The sequence below is a fragment of the Echinops telfairi genome, unplaced genomic scaffold, assembly GCF_000313985.2.
Source record: "Echinops telfairi isolate 266 unplaced genomic scaffold, ASM31398v2 ScPeMD7_7400;HRSCAF=8409, whole genome shotgun sequence".
Taxonomy (NCBI): domain Eukaryota; kingdom Metazoa; phylum Chordata; class Mammalia; order Afrosoricida; family Tenrecidae; genus Echinops; species Echinops telfairi.
In genome coordinates this window covers 5,833,710-5,848,300 of record NW_022111300.1, presented here as the reverse complement: position 1 = coordinate 5,848,300, position 14,591 = coordinate 5,833,710, and the positions used below count along the sequence as shown (strand labels likewise).

At 51.0% G+C, this 14,591-nt stretch overlaps 1 protein-coding gene across 2 annotated transcripts in view; it reads right to left on the bottom strand.

Moving 5' to 3' along the window:
• Nucleotides 1-14,591, bottom strand: part of ENOSF1 (enolase superfamily member 1) — a 30,310-nt gene that overhangs the window by 5,880 nt on the left and 9,839 nt on the right. Inside the window, exons 3-11 of one of the 2 annotated variants that reach the window (XM_004702890.2) lie at nt 9,304-9,419; nt 8,764-8,850; nt 8,354-8,380; nt 6,442-6,514; nt 6,296-6,334; nt 5,625-5,707; nt 4,822-4,856; nt 4,077-4,164; nt 2,296-2,430 (exon numbers count right to left, since the gene is read on the bottom strand). In XM_004702890.2, the coding sequence (XP_004702947.1) occupies nt 2,296-2,430; nt 4,077-4,164; nt 4,822-4,856; nt 5,625-5,707; nt 6,296-6,334; nt 6,442-6,514; nt 8,354-8,380; nt 8,764-8,850; nt 9,304-9,419 (683 nt within the window). The remainder of the gene's footprint in view (nt 1-2,295; nt 2,431-4,076; nt 4,165-4,821; nt 4,857-5,624; nt 5,708-6,295; nt 6,335-6,441; nt 6,515-8,353; nt 8,381-8,763; nt 8,851-9,303; nt 9,420-14,591) is intronic. The other variant, XM_004702891.2, reaches the window with a different exon arrangement.

Genomic DNA, 14,591 nt, shown 5'->3' with positions numbered 1-14,591 from the left:
ACAGAAGACTGCACAGCAACCAAATTCTATTATCCCCCTTTAAGCACATCCTGAATTTGCTCTATTCTAACCACCCCCTTTCTTATCCACCCCACCCCCACCACACCTAGGTGGCCGGAAAAGCCACCTCACTCGTATCCCTGCCTCCCGTCCCTTTGTGCCCGTTCTTCACTCCACATGCGCAGGGCCAGCTCCACTGGACACGATGCTGCTAGCCTACCACCTCTCCCCAGAACCTGCCCAGGGCCCTCTCCCTCAAGAGTCCAGAGCACTCCCGGCAATGGCAGCATCAATGGCTGCACCTGGGAGCAAAGGGCTCTAGCCTGCTACCTGCAGACCACCCCACCCCACCTCCAGCTCTCCCGAGTCCCCACGCAGTGAGGGCCCTGCCACACCTGCTGCCTGCAGCTTCCTGGCATTTCGTTCACTGGCTCCCTCATCAGACACCTCTTGGGGGGGATGGCCTCCCTCAGTAAACAGTGTCAGCAGGAGGCTCTCTAGCTGGGACCCAGACCCCGGCTGGGGCAAGCTGGTCTTCAATAGGGTCAGGTGCCTTCAGGATGGCAGCAAGCCCCCGCCATCGTCCAGGGGGTCCGAGGAAGGAGAGACTTAGGGGAAAGACCCTGATGAGCCACGACTGCTCATCCGGGTCATTTCGGAACTCTCCCTGCTTCGAAGAGGGCGGGAGTCAGTCTGTGGTTCCTGCCGGCCTTTTCCTCCCTGTCCAAATCCAAACCAAACTCACTGCCATCGAGTCGATGCTGACTCAGTGATCCTACAGGACAAGGTAGAACTGCCGCCCTGTGAGTTTCTGAGAGCAGAAAGCCCATCTTTCTACCGTGGAGTGGCTGGTGGTTTTGAACTTGGGACCTTGTGTGTCGCAGCCCAACTGGTAACCACTACCCCACCAGGGCTCCTTTTCTCTCGCCTGCAGCTTCCCTCCCTCTCGGTCAACATTGTTCCTACCTCCAGGAGGTCCTCCAGTGGCCCCAACCCATGCCAGCCCCCCTTGCAGTACATTTCTACAGCTGCCACCCTCGGCACCCCTGCCAGTAGGCCGGCTTCTCGTCCTCGGTGTTTCCTCGCCAGGCAGGCTGCTCAGGGGAGACGGGACACAAGCCTTGATCGTGTGGTGTTTCGGACATCTGGTGGATACGAAGATGACTGAGGGACAGAGAAGGGGGGCCCTTGGGCCCTGGGCCCCTCCTCAGCCAACTTGCCGGTTCATAGAGGATACAGGGAGGCATCTCTCCTAGAATGCGAAACTAAGATGGTTTCCAGGGGTAAAGTTCTGAATTCAGCACATAATGGAGAAGAGTATAGTTATGAAACAAAGTAACAATTCTATAGTACAGCAAGCTAGGCCTCATTAGGCATGGGATGAGGGCACTAAGTCCCTAGGAGAAACTGACCATCCCATAGTACAGCAAGCCAGGCCTGATTAGGCACCAGATGAGGGCACTAAGCCCCTAGCACAGTGGGGGAGGGAGTCGCCAGAGGAAACATCAAGGGGAGTCAGAGGGGGGGACTGTTGGAATCTCTGGCCAGAGGAGGGAGATGAGGTTTCAGAGTTGCCATGTCTAGTGCTAGAAGCCGGAGAAGGCACCCTCCCGGCTGTGTGAAGGTTAAAGACAAGACAGCAGAAGGCTGGGGGAAGATGGGTGCCCCGGGCCATCTGCGCCTGGTCTGTTGTGTATGCAGTGCACATCACTCAGGGCTGCTGATGGCACACTCTTCGCCCAGCCTGGGCTATAAGGCAGCTTCCCATCACGCTGGCTCTGGGAGGGTACAGACACTGGGTGTTCTAACAGTTCCGTTCCTCTGGCTTTGTGGCGCAGTGCACATGTGGGCAGTGGGCCTCTCCCTGAGAGAGAGGGTCTCTCTCAGACATGCTTCCTGAGCCTGGAAGGGAAGAGCCAGCCCCCATGCAGGAAGGGGGTTCTTGGGAAATGGCCTTCTCCTGGGAGGGCTCCAACCTTGACATGAGCTGCGCCAGCCTCTCCTTTGAGCCAGCCACAGGGATCCTGACTTCTGGTGAACAAAATGTTCCTGTTTACAAAGGATGGGAACCATGCCTATTAGCCTTGGGTGGGGATGGCCTTTTGCTTTTGGCAATTCGCGCTCTGCCGTAAATGGAAATATGTGCAGCGAGTAAGGCGGAGTGCATAAAAGGAGGCAGGCCTGCACCCCTGGTCCCGGCCAGCAAACATTCAGGAACAAGCAGCGGGGCTGTGGGATCTGTCATGACCACCCTGGAAAGACAAATGAAGAGTCGCGGTGGCAGTGCTGTCCTACCTTAGAAATGGTGGCGTGGCCCAGGATGTCGTCCGGGGAGGTTGGCTCCTCAATCCACAATGGCTTGAACTCGGCCAGCTTGACCATCCACTCCACAGCTTCGGGCACGTCCCAGCGTTGGTTGGCATCCATCATCTGCCAGGGGAGAGAGCCCCTCTGATGGGTCTGCCCAGGGTTGACTGAGCACACTGCAGGGCTGTGGCCCCCAAGGAGAAGATGACGTCACTTGGTGCCACCAACTCTCCACGGACCCTGGCATCCTCCTTGCACGGTCAAAATGGGACCCAGGCAGGCCTTGTGAAACCTCCAGAGGGGACCCAAGGGAGCCACAGTGACTTGAAACTCCAGACATGCCTTCGGAGAAGGACCCAGTGGTGGCACTGGACAATAGCGATCACCCACAATGCCCTGCTCGGCCCCTACGAGGTGCTCACTGGCCCCATCTTCAGTTCAACTCAGATGCCTCCCAGGGTTAATTGTTTATAGGGAATGTGATTATGATCACATTCTAAGTCATGATACACGGTCGTCAAAAGTGAGCTCAGCTCAATAGTGAGTGAGTGCTACTAGGTGTCTAACAGTAACACAGAACCGACTCTGCTAAGTACGTTAGGATTTCACCTCATTTAATATGCATAATAACCCTACAAGGTAGTTCACAGTACACCGTTTTACAAATAAGAAAACGGACATGCTGAGAAGGTCCCATACTTGTTCAAGAACAAGTCACGTAAATTACGGGTTCAGGCCAGACCACTATCCGGCCCAGTCCCCGGCTCTCTGCACTCTGCTCACCTTGCTGGCAGCCAGGGGCTGGGGAGCAGCCTTGGGAGGACAGACGGAAGCAGCTCTCGAGAGCAGAGTGTGGTTGGGAGGAGAGCCCTCCCTCACAGCATGCTACGAGCAGAGCAAAGGACGCTCCAGATCAATTTTGATCATCAATTATTTGCATGAGAATGACCTCATCAAACCAAAATAGCTTTGCTAGTGCATTGCGGGACTTCTAATCAATCCCATGTCAAGAACTCCAAACTGCTCATTTAAATTATGAAACAAACCTCTTCATTAAAAATAAATAAACCTATGACGTTCCTTTATAAAAAATACTTTACGTAAAAATAATAATAATTTATAAGTTATCAAGGGCTCACGAGGGTGGGAGGGGAGGGAAGGGGGGGGATGAGCTGATACCAAGGGCTCAAGTAAAAAGAAAATGCTTTGAAAAGGATGATGGCAACATATATACAAATGTGTCTGACACGATGGATGGATGGGTTGTTCTAGGAGCGGTAAGAGCCCCCAATAAAATGATTTAATAAAAACCAACTTTACGCTTCATAAGAATCATTTTAGAAAAGACACTGTCACGAAGGAGTGAGCCTGACGGTTGCCTCGACCCATGTTCCCAGACAGGCTTTCTTCAGTGGCGGCCCCCACGGCCCGTCTAACCAGCCCGCGCCACGGGCAGGTGTCGTGCAGAAGGGGGATTCAAGGAGGCACCCCTAGGCCAGTGGAAGGCCTATCAGCTTACATGCATCCTTGTTAGCAAGAAGGCCCCCTCAGCGAAAGCTCATTTAAGTAGTTCTGCAGAATAAAAGTTAATAATAAAATAAAATGACCTGCCCCCTCAATGCCTTTTGTTCGGTTTCGTTAACAAAAGAGCCATACTTGTGAGCTTCCCTGTGTTCTTTAACCCCTGCTAGGAAGGAATGGCTTGGGCCCTGGACAAAGGCTTCCCAGAGGCTGCCTGTTCCCCAGCAGCGGACAGTCAGTCTCCTTACTAGTGTTTTCTCGGGTCCGATCATGTCTCGGATGAGGCGGCATCTGCGGATGTCATCCTGGAGATCGGCCCCGACCTTGACTTTGAACCTACAAGATACAGTTGGCTGGCAGTGTACATCTGTACTAAGATCTGGTCCTCCAAACCCAAACCAAACTCACTGTCACTGAGGTGATTCACACTCAAACCTGCCGGCCCCTGGGGATTTCTAAGGCTGTAAATCTCTATAGGAGCAGAAAGCCTTTCTCCCTCGTAGCGGTTGACGGTTTTGAACTGCTGACCTTGTAGCTAGCATTATCAAGCAATGAAAACGTATCTTGAGAAGTTACACTTGCTGTCTTTGGGGTATTCAAGCAGAAGCTGGACTGACGTCTGAATGATAAACAACAGTCTACTTTAGACCAGGAGACGCTCGGGTGGTGCAGCTTAAGCACTCGCTGCTCCCCACAAGGCTGGTGTTTCAAATGCACCACCTGGAGAACGAGAAGCTGTCTGCCGGGTCTCAGTTGGGATGAATCGGCTCGAGAGCAGGAAGATTGCTCTTGGTGTTCTAGGTTGGGGCTCTAAGATCTCATTCAACTCTGGTATTGTAGGGTTCTACTGGAGCACTAATTTGGAAACCTCCCTCCTCCGCCTCCCCAGTCCAGGCTGCCTGTGCAAGTACCAGGGTGGGGAGAGGGGTGGGGTTGGTGCTTTCTAATCGCTGACCAGGAAAGAGTGGCATCCATTACCCCATGGCCGGTTACCTTGTCCAGCCATCCTGCAGGGCCCTGGAGCAGAGCTGTGGGGAAGGAATACGTCCATCAGCATGTACTGAGACACTCTCTATACACCAAGGGGACCCCCGAGATTCTGCTCTGTAGTTAACAAGGACGGGGGCTGCAGCATGAGCCAGAACGAGCAGATGGTATTGACACAAGAGCAGACACAGCTTAGCCAACACAGCTTGACTAACACAGCTTCAGCTCTCCATACATTTATAGGGTGATTTTCTTTGCTCATCTCTATGGGAACCACCTCTTTAACCAGCACATCATCCCTGAAAGAGGAGTGTGGCTCTAATAGCCCTGTCTTAAAGGTGGGTGTTTCAAGCCGTCCACAGAACAGAGGCTATGAGAGCATCGAGCAGAAACCAGTCTGCCTTGCTCCACCCTGGCTCTCAGTGCATCAGTCATGAACCCCAGACCGAGTGCACCCCTTGTACCAACACGGCGCTCCCAGCACCTCACCACTTCTAGCACTTCTCTCAGTCCACACACCCCCTTTGGGAGGAAATAGAGGCTCTCGTGTCAATGACTAGCTGGGCATCACCCTGTGGCTCTGCCTGGGGCCCAACCCCACGCTGTCCCCTCCCAGAGGCCAAGTGGGGACCAAGGGTCCTGGAAGCCCAGTGCCCACAGTGCAAACGGCTTCGTTTCGGCCTGTGCATAAGTACTTTCATAACAAGGGCTTGGACCCCAAATGATTTAAAGGCTAACAAGAAAATACTATATCTCTTCCAGAAACCCGGGACTATAAAGCCTTTCAACAAAACAGTTAAAATCCCAACCTGCTTCAAGGTGTTATCCGGGTACCCCAGCCAGGCGCACGACGTGGTGTAGGCAGGATAGCCCTGGGCCAGCATCTGCGCCTCTGTGAGAACACAATGCTGGTCAGCGCTGGGGCCTCCACAACCAGATGGATCCCTGAGCTGGACAAATGCCTCAGCAGCCCACACAGAGGCCTCAGGAAGAAGCCCTAGTGACTTCCTTCCCCAAGGTCAGAGCCACGGAAGACCCTGGGGAGTGCAGTGCGGCTCTGCCTCATCGGGGAGCAGCCCGAGGACTGGTCAGAACCAGACCTGCCTGCGGCCCACCTGCTCTTGAAGGCCCACCTGCTCTTGAAGCCCCGTTGTCCCCATGGCCCTCCTTCACAAGGAGACGCCCCTCACGCACCTCCAGCCCCTAGGCTGGCCTCCTGGTCACGAAACCATCTAGGAGGTCAAGCAGGAGGGTGGGGACACCGACCTGGGCTGCCCCACTCGCCATGGCCCTCCCGAGGCCCACTGTGTGACCCTGAAGCCAAGCCCCTTCCTGGGGGCTGACTCGGCTTGTGAGCACCGCGGCCCATGCAGGTGGCTTTCAGCCACCCTCAGACGTCTACCTGGGGGCCTGGCCTCGGGAGGGTGATGTGCACTCTCAAAAGCACGGACTCGGTGACGGAAACAGTCTCATAGCCTACCTCTCTCTCTGCTACCAACTCGACCTTTCCGTAGCATTTCTGGAAAAAATAAAGACTACCGTTCACTCTGAGACCATCGAGCATGGGGCTACCGTGGTAGGTCTGTCCCCACAGGCCTCTGATTTCACTGAGTATGTGTGGCTCACCATAGGCCTCCTCCTCAGTCAGGGCATCGGAGATGTACCTGAAATCCATGCAGGACACCAGCACCTTAGGGTCCTGCAGAGAGAGAGAGGCCTCAGAGTGGAGCCGGTTTCAAAGGGGATGTCTCCATGCCACACGTCATATTGTATCATTCATTGGCATCTCCTGATGACGTCCTCTCCCCCCGAGAACCTCAGCCCAACCGTTCCACTAATATCCTTCACCGGCTCGATGACCTGGCATGAGGCAATCCCTCAAGACAAGTAAACGAACATCGGATCAGCCGTGCAGCCTTGCCCACACACAGGGCAGCCCGTGCGAGCTGCGAGACTAAGAAGACCGTGAGGTCGACCCGCGCCTCCTGCTCTCAGCAGCACAGCCTTGGGCCATTCCCTCCCCTGTAAAGCGGAGAGGGCTCACAGAGCTGGCAGGACGAGTGGGCCACTGAACAGGAGAGTGCCCACCAAGAGTTGGAGAGCACGTGCTGACACATCCACGGGGAGCTCCGAGCTGTGCTCATCCTGTGTCCCCCGCCCCGCCCCCCACTCAGGGCCGCTCACTACTAGTACCTCTCTGCACCCAAACTATGGGCTTGGAAAGCAACCTGTAGCCCATCCCCACGAAGGTCTTGATGCGACCCAGAACACTTGACTATAACCATCTGAAAATCACTAAAGCTCTCTGGACCCCGAGAGTCTACTGTTTTTAAGAGTCTTGATGCTGGAACAGGGAACAGGGCCTAAAGAGAAAGGAAACGTCCACAGGGGGCCTTCTGAGGGGCCTTCAAATCACTCGGTCTCGTGGTCGCTTTCTAAACTCCAGGAAAGGCTAACCTCAGCCTGCGTGGAGGCTCCCAAGAGACCCCCGACCTTGACCTTCAGAGCTCTTCACCCCTGACATCACTTCACCCTCAACCGTGTCCTGGCTTTCCTCCCTCCAGAGCAGGGTTGATGCCACCAGGCCCAGCAGTCTTTGAGGCCCTGTGTTCTTTGCTTTTCCTTAGCCTCGATGCCAAGGAAGTGCTAACAAGAACCTCAATCGCTGGATGCCAGACTGTTACCCTGCCAGGGGCCAGCATGAGAGCTGAAGCCCATAGGGCTCAGTCAGCTGCCTGCAACGCTTTGGCTGGAAGTGGTGAAGCCCAGACTCAGACTGAGGTCTCCCTGCACCTGAAGTTCACTCCCCTTCACTTGTTTAGTTTTTCCTTCCTCAGCAGTTGAGTGCTCACCCCTGCTATCAGCAAGCCTGGGAGAAAGGGCAGCCAAGTGAGCACCCTGGGGACTAAGTGGGGCACCTCCCCCCAGGAGCCTTGCCTCATCTCATCTCATCTTCTGTCACTTGTCAGAAGGACCGCGGACTATCTTCACAATAACACCCCGGGCTCTGTTGTAAAGCACCGTCCCCATTAGGTCTCTAGGTCAAGTTTGGGAGGTTCATAGGGAGCCTGTGCTTATCTACTTTCCAAGGATAGAGAATGTACAAGTCCAAGATCCACAGTGGTGGCACCGGTGCCTGGACTTGGCTTCCCAGGAGCACAGCCATTACTGCCAAGTACCAGAAAGAGAGAATTAATTGGTTCCCGCCTCATTGTTACAACAGTGATCAATATACTGAAAACCTAACTCACTGTCATGGAGTCTATGTCAACTCGCAGCAACCCTGTGGGACAGGTTAGAACTGTCCCTGTGGGTTTCACAGACTGTTTGCGGGAGTAGACAGCTCTGTCATCTCCTGCAGAGCAGCTGATGGTTTTGAACTGCTGACCTTGTGGGTCGAAGCCCAACTCATAACCACCACACCACCAGGGCTTCTCGAGTGATCAACATAGTCATGAATATATAGTCACTGACTGTCAAGAGGTGAGAAATCCATTTCATTTACAGAAACAATTGTGATGTTAAAGAATTTACATACCATGTCAACAAGTAACTTCCATAAAGGCTTGAAGGAAAAAAAAAAGATTTGTAAGATATATGCGTCAAAGAGCCATTTATCTCCCCTTTGTAGTAAATGCACTAGCAGCAAACTCAGGCCCCAAACAACTCCCCACAGCCACCCTCTCCCCATCTCTAATGCTGTCTGTGCCTTAAGTTGTCCCTTATGTGCCCAGCCACTCCTGCTGTCCCTTCCCCTCTTTCTCAACCATTTCTAACCTAATTCCTATACACTGCCATCATCTGGGGAGGAAAACAGACCCAAACAATTCTCTCCTTTTCCTTTTGAGGGCCTGCTGGTCTTCACAGGTCTGCTCAGAGGGAATGGAGTGTCTCTTGGTCACACATAGTATCCCCCAGGGACAGAGGAATGCTTATTAGATTAGTTACCTTTCCCTCCTGCTTGGCCCACAGGTCCCACAGGGCATTCAGCACGGCTGCTGTAGCCAGATGCACAACGCCTTTCTCCGGACCAATCTAGTCAGAACAAAGCACACCAGAGCCACTTAGAAACGAGAAAGACACAGAGGCTTCCTCGTGGGATGCACTTCAAGAATGAAAATGCAGCAATGAACACCCCCTTGAAAACTTTAAACACACACACACTCCTTTTCCCCCCTTGGGGCCATCTGAGAGGAGGCTGAAGACATCATCCCTTTTACCCTTAAACATTAAAAGCAAGGACATTCTCCTACACAAACATAATACAGATATTATACTCAGGGAGTACAACACGGATAAAATACTAAGACAGTCCTGATACAAATCTCAACAACTGGCCCAATAGTGTATTTTACCCAGAACAAGATCCAACCCCGGATCACATATCCCATTTAGTTGTCATGTCCCTCTAGTGTCCGCTAAACGGGCACAAGTCTATTGTTACAGCCCAAAGAAGACCTTCCACTGTGACAGATAAAAGCCTCTTACCCATCGGAGCTGCCCGTCACTGGTGAGCTGCCTGTAGAAGCCCCTGAAGTCACCGACAATGTCCCCAAGGGCCTTGTTCAGCACATGGTGGGCAAGTGCCTTTACAGCACAGACAACTATTAAAAAAATTAATTCTTGGTTATACCTTGGTATGAAGTCACTGTATTAAGATACATAAACACCACGAAGTAATGTGGGCATTTTTTAATTAAAAGTACGTGCTTTTAACAATTGCTCAGAATACATCTTCAGTGCTTGTCATAACTAATAAAACACACATCAGCACATTGTTAGTCAATATACTAAATTTAATTTCTAAAGAGTAAACACATTATTTGATTGACTGTGAAAAACAAAACAAATAGTTTTCCTAAACATAAATTGCTGACTTTTAAAAAAAAAATCATTTTATTGGGGCTCATACAACTCATCACAATCCATCCATCCATTGTGTCCAGCACATTTGTACATTTGTTGCCATCATCATTCTCAAATCATTTGCTTTCAACTTGAGCCCTTGGCATCAGCTCCTCATTTTCCCCCTCCCTCCCCGCTCCTTCATCCCTCATGAACCCTTCAAATTGCTGACTATAGACTTATTTATAATACGCTATGTTATATTTTCCACAAGTAGGGCAAGGGCTAAAGTTAAATTGGGTCAGCATTGCCATAATGATGTATTTTTGTGTTTTACTTAAAAGTGTTAAGATAAAGAATCAAGTCGCGAACTCTGGGGGGAAAGCTTGTCTATCCTTTGCTCACTAGACTATGTGTATGGAAGTTGCCGAAAGGGCAGTGATGGCTCAGTGGTAGGATTTTTGCCTCCCATCGGGGAGGCCCAGGTTTGATTCCTGGTCAAGACACCTCAAGCACAGGCATCAGCCATTTGTCAGTATAAATCTGTGTGTTGCTTTGATGCTGAACCAGTTTCAGCGGTGCTTTCACAGTAAGAGAGCCTGAAAAGAAAGCCCTGGAGATCTACCTCCAAAACATCATCAGTCTGACCCCCTTGTACACGGGGGGCCATGCGTCACAGCCAACCCAACAGCAGTTTAACAACCACAAATGACCAAAGTAATTAGACCAAGTCATCAACTTCATCCCGGGCCAATTGATTTGTTATGAGAATGTTCGACAAGCTCGTTAGTTGGTATTGCCATTGCCTTAATATCCACATTCTCAGATCACTTAACAGTATGGTGGTAGAGGAACAGCTTTGATAAAAACCAGATACTAGGAGATCTGGGACTTCTAAAGTACCAGCACATGCTCTTACATGCTTGCTCTTCGTGTGAAACAAATCACATGACTGAGTACTTGCTTAGCAAGTGGCCAATTAAGACTGGGCCACCTGTTCTGGGTTCTCTAGGGCTTGTGTTCCTGGAATCCATCTCACTCCACTTCAGATATCCATGCACTGGAGCTGCAAGGCAGACCCTCTCTTACTTATTCTTGAACTCATGAGAATCGAACTGCTTCTACCAAAACCAAACCCACTGCCATCAAGTTGACTGGACTCATAATGCTCCTACCTAGTGTTTCCAGGACTTTACAGGAGCACACAGGAATAGGCTCATCTTTCGCCCGAGGAGTAGTTGATGGGTTTGAAATGCTCATCGTAAGCTCTATGATTATCTATAGCAAACCTCAGTGTTGCTGACTTTATTGTTACTATGAATTGTGACCTAAAGCATAACACTAGTTGGTATCACAATAGCCAATGTGTTTGTCCTGAGACCCAGAGGACTCCCTCGTGCCCAGCTGCACCTGTCTGCTCTGAAAGGAGCACCTGAGAACATAGTTCCTGAACTTATTCTGCCTGTGGTTCCCTTTCATAAAAAAAAAGGTTCAGCAGCCCTCCCCCCCCCCAAATTAAAAAGTTTTGTACTATCGCCCATAATCCAGATAGGGTTGTTGTTGTTTTTTGGGGGGAGGGGGGTCTTTTGTTTTCCCACCTCCCCTGGATCATTCCAGAAGCCTCCAGGGGGCAGTATCACTCATTTTGGGAAGGTCCTGGGCCAAAAGTTAGAAAAATGTGGAACAAAACCCAAGATCGGGGGAGGGAGGGGAAAAATGAGGACCTAATGTCGGGGGTTTAAATGGAGAGAAAATGTTTTGAGATGTACAAATGCGCTTTACACAATTGATGTGTGTATGGCTTGGGATAACAGTTGTATGAGCCCCTAATAAAATGTTAAAAAAGAGAAAAAAAACAAGAAAAAAAAACAAATCCACACACACACACACACAAAAACCCATGATCGTAAAAAAGAGCAGGTTTACTGGTTGAAGAGCGACTGGTGGGACCCCCAAGATGATGGCCTCGGTCAGTCACCTGCCAGGTCTGAAGCCAGACTCAAGCTCACTTAGAATAGCCAACCGTTCAAGATCACAAGGGCAGCAGCATCTGCCCAAAGACGAAGTCCAGGGTTACTAGAGGAGGACTGGAAGGAGAGAAGTGATTTTACATGGAGGGGATTGCAACAGACGAGCTGCAACAAAAGGTGCATGGCTGTTACATGCAAGACTGATGATCTGCTCTGTAAACCTTCACCGAAATCACCATGAACACTTACAAGCAACCGCCTGCCGCAAGTCAGTGGTGACTCAATGACTCTAGACGGTTCCAAGGCTGACTGTCTTTAAGGACCTCATCGTTCGTGAGGTGGGCTAGTGGGGCTTGACCAGTAGTCCACGGGGTCAGTTGTCCAGCACTTCGCCGACAGCGCCCCCAGGGCGTGCAGAGGACTTGGGTTTTCCTTGGTGACATGGAATCACTGCAGGGCGGTCTCTGAAGCCTCCTGACCTTGCCAGAAATGTGCTCACAATGACTTGACCCCCAGTCTCCTTCGGGCTTGCCTGTTGGATGGAATGGGTGGGAAGCTCGTTTGGGGAAAAGGGCCCTTGGTGGCAGCAGCTTGTTGCTGCCTAAACCTGAGGCTTCTCTCCTGGCATGCCACCTCGGGGACTCCCCAGCATTGAGGGGTGGCCCAGTGAACCCTGCGAGAACGCTGGGCGCCGGCAGCGGTGCCAACCTTTGAGGCTACTTTGTCTCTCTAAGATTCTTCATTTTCCTCTTTTTCTTTTCCTACCATTGAAAAACTACACTGGTCTATTCTATACATTAAAAAACAAAAACAAACAAAACAAAGTAAACCTACCTGACCCTCTCCTTTCTTTCTCTCTCTCTCTCTCTCTCACACACACACACACCTTTTTTCAGAGCAGTGAAGAAGACATTCATTTGTCCTGTTTCTGGGGACATTAAAGAAAGCTTAGGTAAGTAACTACGTTGATAAAGCTTCCGAAGAACAGAATGAGCTCACGGAAGTGCTCCGTCTTTCAAGTCAGCGCTGAGTAACAGTTATGAGGCAGCAATGAGTCACTGAAATATGCTGCAGGGCTAAGTGGATTCGGTCATGTTGAGGTCTGAAAAAGGCGGAAGCCAACCGAGTAACTGCAACATAATCATTTATTAACATCATGGAGTCTGGAAGGGATTTACCTCAACCCGAGAGGTACACCAGGGCAAGTGGGTGGGCCTGGAAGTGGGGTGAAGGGGTTGGTGAAGGCCGGAAGGCACTGACCCCAGGGAAGGAGAACTCAGTACTGTCTTCGTGAGCACACCCCATGCAAGAGTCCCTTACCCTCGGAGCCAGTAAAGCTGTAAAACAAACAGCTCAAAGTCTTGCAAATGAACAGAGTGGTCCCAATGGCTGTCCTGTGTGAGGAGGCTGCTGTGCGACTTTGTAAGCTTGGTTAGTTGTATGTATACAACCGTTAGGGGCTGTGCTGTACAGTTTGCAGTAAGGAGGAAGACTACTGCTTCCAAAAGTGTTTGGCCAGAGACAATTAAGGTCACAGAAGCTGAAACATAGTTCACAAACCTATCATGGTCAACAATCATTACCTTGGGAAAACTCAAACAGTAAATCATTGACTTGCTGGGGGATGAGGCCAACCCCGAATCGCCGCCCAGTTGCACCTCCTTCGCCTGGAAAGTCCCAGTTTCCCTGTGAGGTGCGTTCAAAGCATCCGCTCGGCTCCGAAACCTCCTCCGGCCCTCTTGGGCAGAGTGCGCCGGCTCTGTGTATCTCGTACAGAGTTTAGAACGAATAATTCTCACACTGTGAACATTGATTTTGTGTTTGTCTCCCAGATAAGTTTTTAAGATAATTAATACAGGGCATCTCTCTCAGAATTATTCCTCCACTGTCGGACAACTCCTAACACACAGCCTCCCTCAAGACAAGTCTCCAGAATGACTGACGACCGCTCACAAGGCTGAGGACCAGCTAAAAAGTGGTCGCCTCGCTGTTCTCAATGTGAAATTCATGAAAGGTCCCCTTGTCTGTCCATCGATCTGTCCATCCATCCCCCAGCCCCTCTCACCCCTACACACACACACACACACACCCCTTTTATCTGCTCAACATTTGTGAACAATCTTTAGTAGGGTTAGAAAGGGGTGGCAGTATAACTTCCCCTGTAAGCGAGCTCATCCCAGGGAAATTACAGAAGCCGTTTCCTCTCTTCCTGGACCCTCATTCTTCACCTTAACACAATTCAGCTTCGGCTCCTGACAATGCACTGACACTGACTGGACAAAGTGCTCCCTGTTCTAGTTCTTGGTTTTTCTATCACATGCCTGTATTATTACATATTACACACACACACACACACAGTAGCTGCGACAACGGGATTAACTGTAAGAACAATCGTGAGGGTGGCGCAGACCCGGCAGTGTTTGATTCCACTATCACAGGGTGGCTGGGGGTTGGAACCCACTCAATGGCACCTAACAACACCGAGCAAGCAATTCTGGCAGGTGGGCAGTCTGATCTCTGCCATGCCTGATGAGTAGCCGAGTCTATAGAGCAGCGCTTCTCAACCTGTGGGTCATGACCCCTTTGGGGGCGAGACGACCCTTTTATAGGGGTTGCCCGATTCATAACAGTAGCAAAATTACAGTGATGAAGTAGCACTGAAAATAATTTTATGGTTGGGGGTCACAACATGAGGAACTAACTGTACTAAAGGATCGCGGCATGAGGAAGGTTGAGAACCACTGCACCAGAGGGGCTCAACAACACCGTTAAGATTTCGTCCAGTTCTGAGGGGCCGGCCCCACTCCCAACTACATGGACACCTGCTCCTCCCCTCAGAAGAATTTATTTCGGAGGACAGCACTGAATCTGCAGCTCCGAGAGAGGGGCATGTCTGATTAGAGCACACAGGAGCAAATGAAGGGGGAGGAAGAGAGAGTGGAGCACATCCTGGCCCACCAA